Source organism: Alligator sinensis, unplaced genomic scaffold, assembly GCF_000455745.1.
Source record: "Alligator sinensis unplaced genomic scaffold, ASM45574v1 scaffold354_1, whole genome shotgun sequence".
Taxonomy (NCBI): Eukaryota; Metazoa; Chordata; order Crocodylia; family Alligatoridae; genus Alligator; species Alligator sinensis.
In genome coordinates, this window is record NW_005842200.1 from 1,341,138 (window position 1) to 1,357,071 (window position 15,934).

Sequence of the window (15,934 nt, forward strand, 5' to 3'; positions counted from 1 at the left end):
GACATCAGGTTGGTGGTCGGGGCCGGCCGGCCGCCCGCCTCGGGGCAGGGGGGAGCCCGGGATGCGATGGATAATGGGGTGGGGGGAGCCTTCATCCACCATTTTATACCTCAGCCAGAAGCCCAGCAGGGCCCTTTCAATATGGTGTTGAAAATCCAAGTCAAGGGAAGAGAAAGGCCAAGGAAGGGATTGCCAGCTCTGCCTTGGCGCGGCATGGAGTGGCATGGGGTGGGGGTCCTCGCACAGCAGCCCTTTGCGTCCTGGGCTTTATGGGCCAGACACGCGGTTTCAATCCAGGCATCTCAACCATGCCATGGGCAGATCTCCCTGGTGTCACCTGTAATTCTGCAATGCTCCTGCTGCCCCTGTTCAGCTTTCCGGAGCCTGTTTGCGGGAAGGAATCTAAAACGTGGCTCCTTGCGGCGTACGCAGAGAGCAGATGTACGTCTGGAGGGGCGCACATGTGCCCATTTGGCTGGTCATGGCTTAGGCAGCGCTGGCATGGGAAGAATGGATGCTGCGCCAGTGTGTGCGCACGCCAGGCAGGGGAGCCGAGCGCAGCCCCGATGGGAAAACAGCACCACGAAAGGCAAAAATCAGGAAAGGGTTAGTCGCCAAATCCCTTTCTCTGTAAATAAGAAAGCCTCTGTGTTTCTAAGCGGAAGCACGTTCCTCTTGAAATGCGTCTCAACCAAAATGCATCTTAACCGCCTTGTAATTCAGATGTTTGATACACACAGGGTAGAATACTTGAGAAAATGCCGTTGTTTGGGGGAATGACTGGGGGGGAGGGATCCTGGAAACCTTTTGTTGTTCTACTGCTTGGTTACTGTGATGATCAGATATAACATTTCATTATTATGATGTCCAGTACCAATTTATCAAGAAGGCACGTTTCCCCTCTAAGCCTCAATTTAGGTGGAGTAGGCAGATTCCTTTAAAAGGGAAAAAGAGAGAGTGAGAGAGAAGATGAAGGTATTTATTATGCATAGCTGAGAACGTTTCCAGTCCCGTCCCCCCAATCTGTACTGGAAGGTTGAGCCAAAGCTTGTGGCTGTCAGTTACATTCTTACTTTACTATCCCTGTCCCCCATGAACGTGTTTATTTAGCCAGGTTTGGTTTCTGGTGTTTTAAAAATGTCTTCTGACCATTTCTGTCATTCAGCCCAAATCTGAAGGAAACAATGTACATTTTAACAAATCTGACTATATAGGGACATCGTGTTATTTTCCCAATAGTTGCTTCAGTCTTTTCTTTAGTGGGAAGCCACGTATTTAGGAGAAATGACAAGTATAATTTATGTGTAAGCAGCTGAAGAAAACTAGAATGGTTGGTATTTCTCTTCTTGTCAGTGTAGCGTATTTAGGAAAGTATCTACAAAGCCAAATCTGATCCAGCCTGAATTTGCAGTATCGAAACTGTTGGTCTTTATGGTTTTTCTATTATTTTAGTGTGAGAGAGAGATACCATGTCAGTTTTGACTGTCAATACTTTCAAGCTTTCCTTTTAAAGTGGAAACCCACACAGAAACAGAAGATGCTGTAAGGAGCATTTATTTCAATCTGTGACATTTTATTTTATTTTATTTTATTTTATTTTAGTATGTTGGAGCAACTTGGAGCCTCTCTGGATTTATAAAAGCATTTTTTGATGGGGTCTGTCTGATCCAACTCTGAGTCATTTTCAGTATCAAATGTGTGACTGCCTGTATTTTAGATGAGGTATCTGTGCAGTTGGGAATGGGAGGGTTACATCTATTATACATATGTTATAAAATTTCCTTTTTGGTATTATTGTATACCCATGAATACAGAAAAGACCAATTTCTAATGTGACATAACAACGGGGGGATAAAAGCAGATGTCACGTTGTGTCTGAGTAACCTACTAAAGTTATTTTGGGAATGAGAAAGTGGAAATGAAAGATATTTTTAAAAATGGAAGGTGTAGGCTTTTAGCTGGAAATGTAATTGTGGCCTTTTTGTGTGGATAGCTTGGATATACATATTTTAAAATGATCCCTGTCCATTGCCTTTCCAAATATTAGTTTTGGGAGGAATGGGTACTGTGTCTAAACACTTCTGGCTATTTAAAGGAAACTCTCTTCCTCACAGGAAATCTATAGGAAGTCTTCTTGCATAAAAGTTACAGTGACTGTGAATACAAGTACATTCTTTGTCACCCAAAATCTTGTACAGAGAAAGTGCTTGGAAACACATGGGCTTTTCAGCCTACTGCCTTCTGTTTGTCCAGCCATTTAACCTAATCACCATTAGTATTGTTGTGATTCTTTTAATTAAAATGATGCATTGTTTGTGGGAGAGGAAGAAAAGCTTGTTGTTCTATCTTGATTGCTTTCATTCAGGAAAATTAGGTAGGTAAACAAGCAAGCAGGGCTAAAATCCTCTAAAATGAATGATTTGGGGAAAATCTGATGTGTATGTCTCACAGTAATACAAAAATGCTGATTGGTGACATGATAAATACTGTGCTATCAGTGAAACTTTGGGAAAATATAGCTTCTGGATTATGCCCAATTTATTATTAAAACAGAATTGCAGACTCCCTACTGGAGTGGTGAGGTGCACCCTTTTTAACCAGGTTTTTATTATGCATGAGTAAAAACATGTTTGATTTATAGTACGGCAGCATTATTGCCCAATATCAGCATTTTCAAAACGCTTGCCTAATAACATTATTGTTCATATGGATGCAATTTACATGAAACTTCAGAAACACTGACCATGGAGATCAAACTAAGAATCTAGAAAGTCACACATTTTACTGTTGATTCATTTTTTGTTGCACACAATCATATCTGCTTTATCCCAGAGTTTCTTCAGGCCTCCTAGCAACCGTTAGGTTCAAAGGCCATGGAAGAGTTCATTGTTCATGCTGAATATTAATTTCCCAGCGGAGGACTGACTAGGGAAAAAAGCTTTTTCACTGCTGAAAAAGAAAACTCTAACAATAAGGGCATCTGACCTTGCATGAAAAGAAATTTTGAGGAAATGGGTGAAATAAATGTTGTACACATTACAAAAATGAGAGAAATTATACATTTTTGATGATTTGTTATTAACGGAAGGAAAAATAAAGAAATCTTAAAAACAGGCAGGGAGACTGAAACTTAGATAAGTATAAGAAGGGGAACTCTGGAAAAACACAAAATAATACATGTACCTTATCAGATGTTAAAAGCATATATTTTTTAAAGAAAAAGTTGGGCTTTTTCTGGTGTTTTCTTTTAAAATTAGGACAGATGATCCATGTGCAGTGGTCTACATAGCTGTTAAATAAGCTATTAGAATCAAATTTGGATGGTTTTTACTTTGTTAGGAGGGAAGAACATTCCAACTCTTATTGCGCTGTTTTAATTAAAGCTTTTGGGATTCTAGATTATTTACTGGTTGGTGAAAAAATATCCCCTTCTTACCCCCAAAGAAACAGTTTAATGGGCACAGTATAAGAGTGTCTGAAGGACTTTCTGCAAAATATTAAAAACTGATTGCTGAAGCTGCTTATTTTAAAGTTACATTTTGAGAAGTTTACAAATTAGTTCTGATCTCAAAAGTTACCAGTAAGGACATAGTAGATTAAATTAAGTTGTGGTATAACCTGTGTCACTCAAGTTTAACCCACTGCCTTTTACAAAACCGTTTAACAAAATACAGAAATCTGTAATGCTGGTCATAAAACCCAAGCAGTTTCACTTGCGTGGACTGTCTTCTGGAGGAAAAAAAATACTGCTTTCTTTGTTTGAGGGATTAAATTTTGACACAAAGCATTGTATTAGCTTTTCAGCATCATTTAACAGAGAGAGCCTAGAGTCATTTGAGTGAACTGGAGAAAATTCCCTCTTAAATGTTAGTCTCCAGAGTTAATAATAAAAAAGATGTTCTAAAAGGTTTGATGGTCAAAAGGATGCACAACTTAATGGAACTGGGGGACTGAAGGGGGATATTCAAAGCCTTGGGGCTCATTCAGTTTGTTATCTGAAGGAACATATTCTGGCTTGAAGTAGCTGTATTGTAATTCATATGAGTGTTATAATCAACATTGCATTGCCTTTTTTTCTCTCAGCTTAATATTACGGGAAACTTTCAGCCCAGCTGCTTAATAATTGCAGTTTATTCACTTCTGGATTTGAGGTGATCATGACTGAGACCATTAATAACCCTGTAAGATCTTGCACATGGTAATAGTATGGTAACAAGGGCCACCTGCACTTCTGAGCTCTTTTTTGGGTTTCTCTTGCTCGCAGTCAGCAAGCTGTTGGGCCTCCAAGTGAAGCTTTCCTTTTTCCATGCCACTCTGCTGAATGACTAGACCTGATCTGGATGGGACCCAGATGTAGCTCAGATTACAGCATATACTTCAGTCACCCTCTAGGAATTCAGCTCCAGACTTCAACTCCCATTCTGTTCTGGCCTCTGTCTGACAGCAAAGTCACCAGGTCTGGCTTCTTCACTTTATTAGAGTTTTCATTCCTCCCTTAGCATATCTCCATTAACCAATTTTCTTTAGCTGCTCATAGCTCTTTTTTCCCTAATATCTCCCCCAATAGAACACAAGATAGATTTCCCTCGCTTCCCCCCACCCCACCCCCCACTCTACAATACTTGTATTAATTGCTGTTGGCATTTACTGGAAATTAAGCACGGTCACCCTCGCAAGTGCTTCCTCCCCCAATATGTTACTGCTGCAATAGTGGCCCCACTTCTGTTTCCAGGGGTATGCGAGGGAAGCTCCTCTCGTCTCAGGGTGGAAGCTGTCTCAGGGTGTCTTTTACTCCTAGACCTCTGCTACATGTTATGTATATTATGCAATTGACTGGTTAATCGCACAATAAATTTAGACCGACCACACGTGCAAAGTGATTATTACATGATAAAAGGGATTGTCCTTTTAAGACCTAATCAGCTATCAAGTTAATGCTTGAAAATGTGTTATATCTTTGTAGCTGGTTTTTTATCCAGCTTTAATTTGAATGTGTAGCAGGGCCCTTAGATGGGTGTGTGAACATAGCACTCTGTGGATCAACTGTTTGCCCAGCATGCCCAACTACCTGGCCCACTGGGCCAAATACCTGTGGTTGGTTCTTTTTTGTGGGATCTGTGATCCATGGTGACTCCAGACACTCAAAACAGCACCTTTTATAACAAAAAATTGTTTAATCTTTGTTTAACCCTAAACACAACATGTAATGTTAGGGAAAAGGCTTTTACAATACTTCTGTCTGTTTTACCTAAGCCACTCTAGGATTTTTATTCCAGATGCCTAATTTCTGGGGATCTGAGTTTATGAGTTGCCTTTGACTTCTTCTGTCCCTCTCCTTGATGGTCTTTGTCAAAGCCTAGCCAAATTTAATTAATCTTTCTCAGCTCTTACACTTGGGCCTCAGTTTGAGCTACTGTAGGGGGCTGGGATCAAAGCATCAAAATGCTTTGCGTCTCAAGGGTATGCTGGTAAGTGTGTATCTAGATCCACCTGTGTGTTCCTGTGTGCATTTCTCAGTAATTCTCCAATTAAATTAATTTGAGTAACACAACAGCTATGACAACAACCTGGTCAAAATGAAGTAAGATATCCTTCCAGCACCCCTGCAAAGAGACAAACATATGGAGCAAGAAGTATCGATGAATCGTTACAGACAGCTCCTAATCTTTCACTAGCAAAAGCATTTCTCTGCATCTGTTGTGAAGATTTGATAAACCTTAAGGGTTGTGGGGGGGATATTTTACCATTCTAGAACTGGATGTAAGTCAAATCTTTGCGAAGTGTGTGTTCTTGCTGGAAGAAATGATAGAGACACTTTTGTTTTGTGGCTCATTTTGATCCTGCCCAATGCCCTGTTTAATTGCCACCAGCACGGAGAATTCATTTGCGTATGCATTTAGGAAGAACAGTGGATCAGAGGAAAGAAGTTCTGTCAGCAAATTCCATGTGCAGCTGTAATGCAGGCATATCCATTTTAAAATAAATCTTTGCTAAGCATATTGTAGGATTTTTCCAAATTTCCATGGATTTCTTTGTAGATTTTTGGAGAGGTTCTGTAAAATGTCACACATGCATTGCAGGTTTTCAGACTCTGTAACAGAGAGTTTGAAAAACACCTCTGCCTACGGCATATAGGCAAGTCATCTTCCTGGGATCAAAATTTGGGGCACTGGCCCAGCCCATTTGCTCAAGGAAGGAGTGTCTAGGGAAAAAAAATGTTTACATGCAGTTCATATCTGCCGCTTTCTGAACTCTTACCTGACATTCTTTGAATGACAGGAAGAGGCCAAACTGTGGGCCAGTATAGGCCTTCTGTGAGGTAAAGACCTGAAATGAAGGACTCCAGGATAATAAGTATTCAAGGATGAAAAATAATACAAGAGTAACTTTTCAATACAGAAACATTAGGGTGATAGTTTCAGCATGCCATGGTAAAATAATTTAAAACAGTTGAATTAAAACTTGATTATGTTGGAAGAAAGATAAAGATGAGTCTGGAAATGGGGGATGCCTGTTGTAAGAATTGGTTAAGAGATATTTTAACACACGGGGTTTAATTTCCTTGAACAAAAAAATCTCAATTACCACTGAAAATTGGGTCTCTAACTTTAGCTGAAATGCATGGAGTAGTGTTACAGAGCGATCTTAAATGTGGCTTGGGAGACAACGTTATGCAATGGCTTTTGAAGTAAACACATTAAAAGGGACAGTTGACAAAGAGGAAAGAAAAGGACTTGATGGACAGAATGCTGTGCTGCAAAAGTCAGAGGATATGGATTATATCTTCTCTCTGTACCTAGCCAGTTCTGCTGCATGGGACAAGTCACTCTACCTACTTGTGCATATTTCTCTTCTCACCCTTTTGTCTCTGTATTTAGCCTGTAGGATCTTTTGGTATAAGAACTGTCTCTTAATTATGTGTTTATACATTGCCTACCACAAAGAGGTCCCTATCTCAGCTGGTGCTTCTAGATGATACTGTAATATAAATAATCATGAACAGCTAGAATAGGCCCCTTAGCATGCACAAAGAAATCTTAGGTTCTGCAAATAGAATCCTGCAGACCAAGTTTTGGATTCTGTGGCATTCATTAGAATTTTCCATTGCTCTTTTGTGCCAGCTGAAAAGAATCCTACTTGTGCATAATACCAGCAGCAAATGATGCGGAATGACTGTTAAGTACTGTTATCACTTTTACCATGTCAACCAACTTCTCACAAACTAAAAATAGCTCTATTTTTCATTGAATTGTAGAAGCTGTGATTCCTGTAACTTGAAAAGAATGGGGAGGGCTTCATATTAATTCAGAATGCAACATTATCTGCTGGGAGTAGTTGCAAATTCACAACTTCATTGAAATTTCAAGATGTGGTTATGAATTTTCAGGAGCATCTAACGAATTGCTCTTGATGGTTTAATAAATGGGTGACAGGATCTGAAAACTGAAAACAAAAGAATGCATTTGTTTTAGCAAATTAACAATTTGTTTGTGTATTGTTTCTCTTGGTATGTTGTACAGTGCTGTGTATCTAAATGTGTCCATGAGTACAGTTCTGAGATGCACTTAGCACCTGTATTTCACACTAAAATCAAGTCCTGCAGACCATGGTAAGTTCAGGATCTGGCTGTCTCTCTGAGTTGTACAGATCTTTGTGATGCTTTTTCTCTAATGGAGTAGCAAGAAGCAGGATCATGGAAGCCAAAATAAAGTTTGGAGACAAAGAAAGTTTGGAGACTCATGTTTTGTACCCATCTTTGCCAGTTACTTTAGTGAATTTTTCGTCACATACTTGAGTGCGGAGTTAGGGATGTATAAGGTATTCAAATGTTGTTTCAGTTAAAAGTTAAGTGTCAAACAGTGAGTTTTGATATACTGTGAAAGGGAGAGAAAGAACCCACTCCGATGCTCCCAGATACTCGTCATAGGGGAGATGACGAGCGGCAGCTGGGGGTGCATGCTGAAACAGTTGGCTTAGGCATGCCTTTTCTGAAGTTGCCTGAGTCTGCAAGTCAGGAACAAGAGGTGGTGGAGCGAGCAAGAGGAGCGAGTTGCTGAAAAAGTGGCTGGGGCAGCAGCTGGGGGTGGCACAGGAAAATCAAAGCCTGAGAGCGAATGGATGCCGGGGAATGCCGCCGGGGGTGAGTGGTGTGCTGAGATGCTGGCACGCTCAGCAGAGGCTGCAGGAGGAAGACTGGGAAGCGCTGCAGAGGGTGGCACCAAGAAGGCATCGGCACCCTCAGCCAGTCCTCTGGGAGGAGGATCGAGAAACGCCGTGGGGTATGGCACAGGAGAGACCCTGGCACGCCCCAGAGCTCTTCGGGGAGAGCAGTGAGAAGCACCATGGAGCTTAGTAAGGGAAAGGTGGGTGGCACCGGGGCCAGGACGAAGGGGCAGCATGCTGCTGACCTACCACACCAGTGGTGAAACCCAAGGAGGGGTGAGGGATGGGGATAGCGTCAGGGGGGTCAGGACAAGCAGCAATGTAGGGCCGTGTGGCTACAACAGCCCAGGGCCCATCAGTGGACACTGAACTTTTTGTTCATAGTATTCATAGGTTTTGTTGTTATCCCAAGAGTGAAGCATGTTTAGTTGCAAAGGCCACAGTCCACAAATGAAGGATGGCCTCTGGAGAACTGACGGCCAGAAGGTCGCCGACCCTCAGAAGTGGGACAGCATGGATGAGATGGGATCATCTGTGAGCAAGACCTTCGGGGAGTGGAGTCCACCTTGGCCGTGGATGTGGTAAGGGTGAGCTAAAGGGGAGGTTGGAGCTCCATGAAGAAACCCAGGCATGAGATCCCATGGACCACTTCTCAGGAACCATCTGTCCAGAGGAACATCAAAGCCGTGGCAGGTAAGCAAGAACAGCAATCAGATAATGCAGGTGGTGCAAACTAGTGGTTTCACCCTGACATCACTGGGGGGAAAGGCACCGGTCAAGTGGGGGCCTAGGCCCTACAACACCTGCCAGTGACATATACAGCCAAAAATGCTATTTGATACCAATATTTTTCCCCTGCTGTTTTTATGTTGAAAAGGTACCAGTTGATAAAACATTTTCTTTGATGCTTACCATCTTTCTCCCATTCCTTACCAAGTCCAAACCTGACACTGAGTGCACTTGCTGACTTGATTGACATGTTGTAGATGAAGCAACCTGAGAATCATTTCTTGTGAGATGGTGACCTCCTTGTTGTGAAAGGGAGAGAAACACTTGGAATTCTGGATAGCTTCTACCTACTCAAAAAGCTGCTAAAGGAAAACTTTCAGTGGTCTCTAAACATTTTTTTTTCTGTATCCATTTTCTTTCCCAGTTGGGTCCGATTATTTGTTGCATCTCCAGTCCATCCTTTCTATATGGTCTGTTCCCAATATTCTTCACAGGCCACTGGTTCTGGTGTTGGTGTTGCCAGATCTTGTGGGGGTGTATTGTGGTACTACAGGGCATCTCAGGAGATGATCCATGGTTTGCTTCTAACACACACATTGGTCAGATGAAGAAAACAAACAGGTCTTTGTAAAAAAGTTTGTTCTCTTAAAATTTGATGTACTGAATACTTTAATAGACAAGTTTAAGTATTGATTAATGCTAGCCTGGATAAATAAAGTGAATGCAAACGAGCTGAGTCCCTCACATCACATCTCAGTTGGGAGAATTTAGATTATGTAAACTAATAATGGAAACTAATTTTGTGCCTGTTTATGGGTTTTTCCCATTCCCCCACAGTTTCTTACAATTTCCTGCTAATAACTTGAGACCTAGTTTAAGAAAGATGAACTTCTGACCACGTGATAATACTACAAATTAAATTGTTTATCTTTCCCTCCCATCAAAATAATGTACCGGACTTCATTGTGACACTCTTTTTGCCTGTCAAATTCCCACAGCATTTTATAGTAAAAAAAATCTCCATGTTTGAAGTACATAATAGATTCTGCTTCCCTCAGAGCTAGCTGGGAATTTGCATTCTTAGATATTACGATGACCTTGTTTTACCACACACAAGACTATGTGAATATTTTGTGAGCTGGGGTGAAACTGAAATGTATTTTACAAGATTTCTTTGTCATCAGTGCTTTAGGTATAAATGCCACATGACTGGGTGAGTGGGTGGGTTGGGAAAAATAAACAGGGTAGCTGTTTATTGGTTTAAACATCGGGTCTGAAATACTTGCACCCCCAGCTGCAAAGCTGGCATGTCTACTGTGATTATTGTAAGATAGTGGGCAGGAATACTAGCTGGAGAACATGTAGTAAAGACCTTGGCTGTATTTCAGCCCAGGCTCTATCCTCGGGGCTGGTTTTACCTACAGGTTACTTGTGATCATACCCAGACTTTCAGCCTCTTGGTATGCATTCATATACTGGGGCTTAATCAGAAACCCCACTTCCTGTGGGTGTCAGCCCACTTTCTTGTCTCATAGGGAATGGTGGAATTGTTGCAGTGGCTTGTGAAGCTATAAGGCTTGGGATGCATCAGACCAACTGAGACCTTGGGAACATTAAGAAGGCACATCACTTTCCAAAAGCTACTGAAAGTTTTCAGATTCTTGCTCCAAAAATGGTATTTTCACAGCTTTTCAGAGAAAAAGCTATGTCAGAATATTGTATTATGGACAAAATGCTTGCTGATCTCAGAAATGGCTAGCCTGCCCTGGGTTGCCTGGTGTTTTCCAGAAAAATCAGCCTGAGGCAGACATGTGACAAGGCTTAATGGGTAAAGTTTAGCAAAGTTATAAGTTACAATTGATAGCTGAGTCTTAAAGTGGCAAGTATTGGGCACCCTTAACAATATATAGGAATGTAGTGTAATCTATTTCCTATACAGAATGGAAATATTTTATCTTACTTATTTATGTATTGTAATTATATATCTAATGTGTATGTATTACGTTGATTTTTAATGGAAAGGATGAAAAATCCTTAGTATATAAATAGGCATGTGGTAATGTAGTACAGCATAGTACGTTTCGGCAGCTGAAAATAGGGGTTTGTATAGGTATTTATTTTTGTTAACAAATCTCATCTTGCAATTGGATTCTTCCATAGGAAGAGCTTTCATGCCAAAATGGCATCCCTTGGAATGTGTAAGGCTCTACCCAGGGGAAAGTTTCACCCTGCATCTGTCATTCAAGGATTGAAGTCTTACATTGTGTTCCCGTAGAGAAGGCCAACATGAACAGTAAAGCTGGCTGGAAAAAAATGATAGAAAATAGAAGTAAAATTTTTATGAATGTTTGCTTGTTCAGTGTCTCAATCGAGTCTCAGACTTTAATTGGAAATTTTCTAAAATCAGATGTAACCATTTATAATTTAAACATTTATTTTTAGTGGCTAATCTCGCCTTTTTGCTTTATTTGGGTCAAACCTAGTTTCAATCTAAGGAATTATATCACTCAAAAAGTGCGATCCGGCAACAACAACATGCACAATTAGGGCTTCTGTTAAAAGTATCAGTTTTTTAAAACCCATTCTTAAATACCCCTTTACACGAGATTGATACTACAGTGTTGTGTTAAAGCCATATGCAATAGCTGTTCATCAGGGATCATCTGCTGATTGTCCTATCTCTTTTCTGCGTGGGTTAGTTTATTAAATGATATGCATTGTAAAGCTTGGATGCTTGTTGATGTTGTTAATTCATTTTACATGAGAGTACATGATAATCTGAAATACTGCCTCTCTTATGAGTAAAATGTGAAAGTATGTGTTGGATGACTTCTAACTAGAAATGTTGCCTCTCCTTGTTGCTGCTATTCCTTAGATCTTTGATGTTCATGCACTATGGCTACCTTCAGGGGAATCATAAAGGCTACAAAGGGCTGTTATTGTTGACTCCTGAGTAGTTTTCAATTTGTCTTTGTACAAGGATCACACAGTGGGCAATTAGAGAAACTAAGGCAGGGACATTGCAGGTGAAAATTGCCCACATATTGTGATGGGATTAAGTCAAGGGAAGAGTCATGGATAGAATTAGTGCCACAGCCAGAGAGAACTTGTAGCCTTGCATCTTGGCCCTGATAAATTGTGCCTTTGTGGTTCACTTGTAGCCTTCAGCCTAAATCACTTAGCCAAGAACATTGATGGAATCCTGTCAGGGCCCTTCAGCTACCTGATCAAATCATATAAGCCTTTGTTACAGAGGTGGGTAACATTTGCTTTCAGTTTTTGTATCCAAAGCTTGACTATTTCACCCAGAGTTATATACTGTACTGCAAGAATGAAGCTATTAAAAGTTACTCTGTTTTGTCTAAATAGTTTCTGTTCACTTATACCTTCAAAAATGTACAAAAGTGAAATGAAATATGGTTTAAGTGAATAATTGGTACTTAATTGCACTTAGATTATTTTTATATGGAAAATTTAATATTAAAATAAAGTTTGCATTGTTGAGAAAAGCGCCTTACCATTATGGTAATTCATTAATTGGTTAATTGGAATGGATAAGTGAAAGGTGCCTTTAAAGGCTTGGAAGAAATCTACTCTGACCCTTGACAGCTAGATTTTACATTTGGATTGATGTTAAACCAAAGGTAGATAAAACTGAATGTAATCAGATTGTTGTTTGTTGGCTGGAAGCATCTCTGAGGAACCATAAGAACATGTTCAGATGTTCTTAAGGTTCTTATGGCTTTCGGTCTAACTTCCTATCAAATGTGTTTAGCCCGGGTATTTTGTTAATAAAAAGAGAGGCATTGTGTGTGGGCAGGGTAATACCAGTATTGGAGTTACTATTTCATTGTAGCATGGTGATATGTAATATCATGTAGTGATAAAATATTAAAAAAAAAAAAAGAGGACTGACTGAAAGGTTCTAAGTAGAACTAAACCCCCGCATGTTAGATAAATATACTGGGGAAAGTCATAACTATTAGTGCTTTGAAGGGTCAGGAATTTGAGAACTAGGCAATTACTTTGTGGAAGCTGAAGAAATATTGGACTTTCTGTGATGACTCTTTTAAAGTAGGGATTCTTCCCATTTAGAAAATTAATTCTGTGGCACTTGTATGTAGGTAAGGGTGTCGCAGAGGGTTAGGCTGGCATGATATGGCATAGTCTAGTTTTTTTTCCAAATGGATTTGCGTCATGTCTTACCCTGAACCTCTTGTGGAGATCATGCATCCCAACTGTGGAAAATATGCGGGTGTGAAGGGGATAGGATGTTCTGTATGTTTTTGATGATCAAGGTTGCAGCAGATCAGCTGTTACTCTTGAAAGCTCAACTGTGATCAGTCCAGTCCACCTTCCCAAATACTACCCATAAGATTCCAGAGTCCTATACTTATACATGTTAACACCACCTAGACCAGTGGTTCTCAATCTTTTTAGACTCAAGGCATCCCTTGGAAAATGCCAGCTCTTAGTTTTCACTCTTTTTTTTTTAACTATAGAAAAATACTAGAGCAATTGTTCTGTTGCAGATGACTCAGAAAAAGAGCAAGTCAGAATGTTTTTAACATGATGCATTCCTGTTTGAATCATGCTTGCACACCTAACAGTGCTAACCTCACATGACATCCTGTGGCACCTGTAAAATGATCTCAAGGCATCCCGGCGTGTCATGACACCCTGGTTGAGAATTGCTGACCTGAACCATCACAAAGTTTTCTGTTTACACAGTTGGACTGTGATGTCTCTAAAGGAGCATTTTGTTTTTATTATTTCTTTACAATTTTTCTTTTCCTCTGCCTCCAGGCAGTTTTCTTTCCTTGATTCCCAGAAAATCCTTCTGAATCCTGATGCATATCATTTTAAAGGTAGCACAAGCCTTCCTATAAAGAATACCCCTCCCCCCCACAACTGTTCGTCTTTACACAGACATGCTTTCTTCAATAATCCAGTCACAAGTTAATACACATTCACTTTCCTGGACACACATTTTGATTTGTGCATTTACTAGCCAATCAGAATATTGATCACGTACCAAACAAGTCCATTTTAGAATCTACACTGTGATTTTTCACATTCTACATTTCAGTGCATCACAAACTTAATTTATTTGTTACATTCCTGGTTTATCTTGCTAAATACCAACCTGACCAGAACAGCTTGATTAGTTCTTGGCTTTTTAGTTCTTTTAGGCAATTCCCATGCATGGTTTAGTACACTGTATGTTTTGATACATTAAGAACTTGTTTTGGATGCTTGGTTCAGTAAGTCGGCTATTGCTTAAGTTTTGGAGTTAACCCTTTGTAGCTTTTTAATTAGACCTAAGAACGAACATTCCTGAGAAAAGACTGCTGCACTGAACCTTCAGTTCTTTTTTTGCAAAACTTTTTATTTTCACACTGAGGCTACTAAGCTCTTCATGACATTTTGTCCCTAGAGAGATGTGAGCTCTGGCCATTAATGATATATAATAGACAACTGTTCATCTGTGGTTTCTAAGATTAGATATCTTATGCCGTGTTATGTGCCTAAATTAGTGTCCCAATTTTCAGAGTTAAACACCTACAACTCCAGTAAAGAAAGCTGAGTCATTGGCTGGTCAATTTCCTTAACACAAAGCTGTTTAGTTTATCTGTCATAAGGCACTTTCAATTTCCTTAAAATAAAGCTGTTTAGTTTATCTGTCATAAGGCACTCCACTTTAATGATGAATATAATTAAATATTGCCTCTAATCCTGAATTATGTATTGTAGGCACCTATGATAGGATGGTAACTGGAACCCTATCAATCTTCCAGATAAACTAAGTACTACCTATTGGTCTAATTGAATATCCACTCAAGAACAGTGGTTTCAAACTCATTCAGCCCCATGGCTGGGTGTAGAGTGTGGGGTTCTCTGTGGCTCAGATATGGAGCTCTGTCATTTAGCCAGCAGGGTTCTCCAGAAATTTGGTGGCGGGATGAGCAGTGGCTGTCACAAGCCCAGAAACCATTGCAGTTAATGCAGCTGTCACTCTGCCACCAAACTTCCTGTCCTGCAAGCCAGGTGACACAGGTCTGTGGGCTATATCTTTGGTGCCCCTGATTTACAAAGTCATTGTGTAAGTGTCTTCAAAGTTTTAAGTCCCCAAAGAATACATGCAGCACAGAAACTTGCTTTCTGGGTTACATTTTAACTTTGTAGTATAAAGTTGTTTGAAAACAGTATTCTTTTAAAAAAATTTTTTTTAATGAGAAAATTTGTTCGGGTTTTTTTTGTTTGCTTGTATTTTTTTAAGACTATTGTCACATACTTTATTTTAAACCCAGGGAAGGAAAGAGACTCAAAGTTGTTAGGTTGTTTAAATATGTAATTTGAAGTGAATATTATCTTTAAATAGGTTTTTACAAAACATACCATGAATAGCAATGTGGTGATGAATTCCTATGTCAGTATTTCAGTGCTTTCCTTTGTCTTTTAATATCATAAAATGATATAAAATTCAGTGAAGGCAAAGACTAGGCAAGAAACCTACATTGTTGGCTCTTTCATGAAATCTGTGTGATCATAACCAAAGTATGTAGGCTAAAACTTTTTAGATATAGGTGCCTGTAGCTGAACATCTGTATCTGTATTTGGGGATAAAGTTAGCGTGGTCTATCTCTATTGGAAACTATAGGGGTTTGGTTCCTTATAAGAACAGTTTGCACGTTTGGGTTCCTAGGTGTGGAGTTATGGATTTGCCTGTTAATTAGAGGTGCACTGATACATCAGTCTGATATCGGATCGGCACCGATATAAAGAAAATCAATTATATCGAAAATCGTTTTTTTTTGCCTGACGTGGCTGATAATATGGAGGATTAAATGCCCTGTGCATGTGTGCAGCCACATCATGCACAGGGCCAGGAGCGCAGCACAGGAGCTGGGAGAGCTGTGTCCAGCTGGTAAGTCTGTTGTGGCGGGAAGGGAAGGGAAGGGAAGGGAAGATCGAGGCCCCTGCAGTGAGGGAGGGAGTGGGGCTGGGGCTGGGGCAGGTGCTGCCCAACTGGGACGGGGTA

At 40.2% G+C, this 15,934-nt stretch overlaps 1 protein-coding gene and 1 long non-coding RNA gene across 2 annotated transcripts in view; one reads left to right on the forward strand and one right to left on the reverse strand.

The window, feature by feature from the left end:
* The window catches only part of LOC112550767, a 13,209-nt gene extending 12,741 nt beyond the window's left edge, over positions 1-468 (reverse strand). Inside the window, exon 1 of the long non-coding RNA XR_003094770.1 lies at positions 338-468. This is a non-coding gene — a long non-coding RNA (uncharacterized LOC112550767). The remainder of the gene's footprint in view (positions 1-337) is intronic.
* A 53-nt stretch (positions 469-521) lies between these two features.
* The window catches only part of STOX2 (storkhead box 2), a 98,529-nt gene continuing 83,116 nt past the window's right edge, over positions 522-15,934 (forward strand). The window contains exon 1 of the mRNA XM_025207588.1: positions 522-606. Coding sequence (XP_025063373.1) covers positions 567-606 — 40 coding nt within the window. The 5' untranslated portion in view covers positions 522-566. The remainder of the gene's footprint in view (positions 607-15,934) is intronic.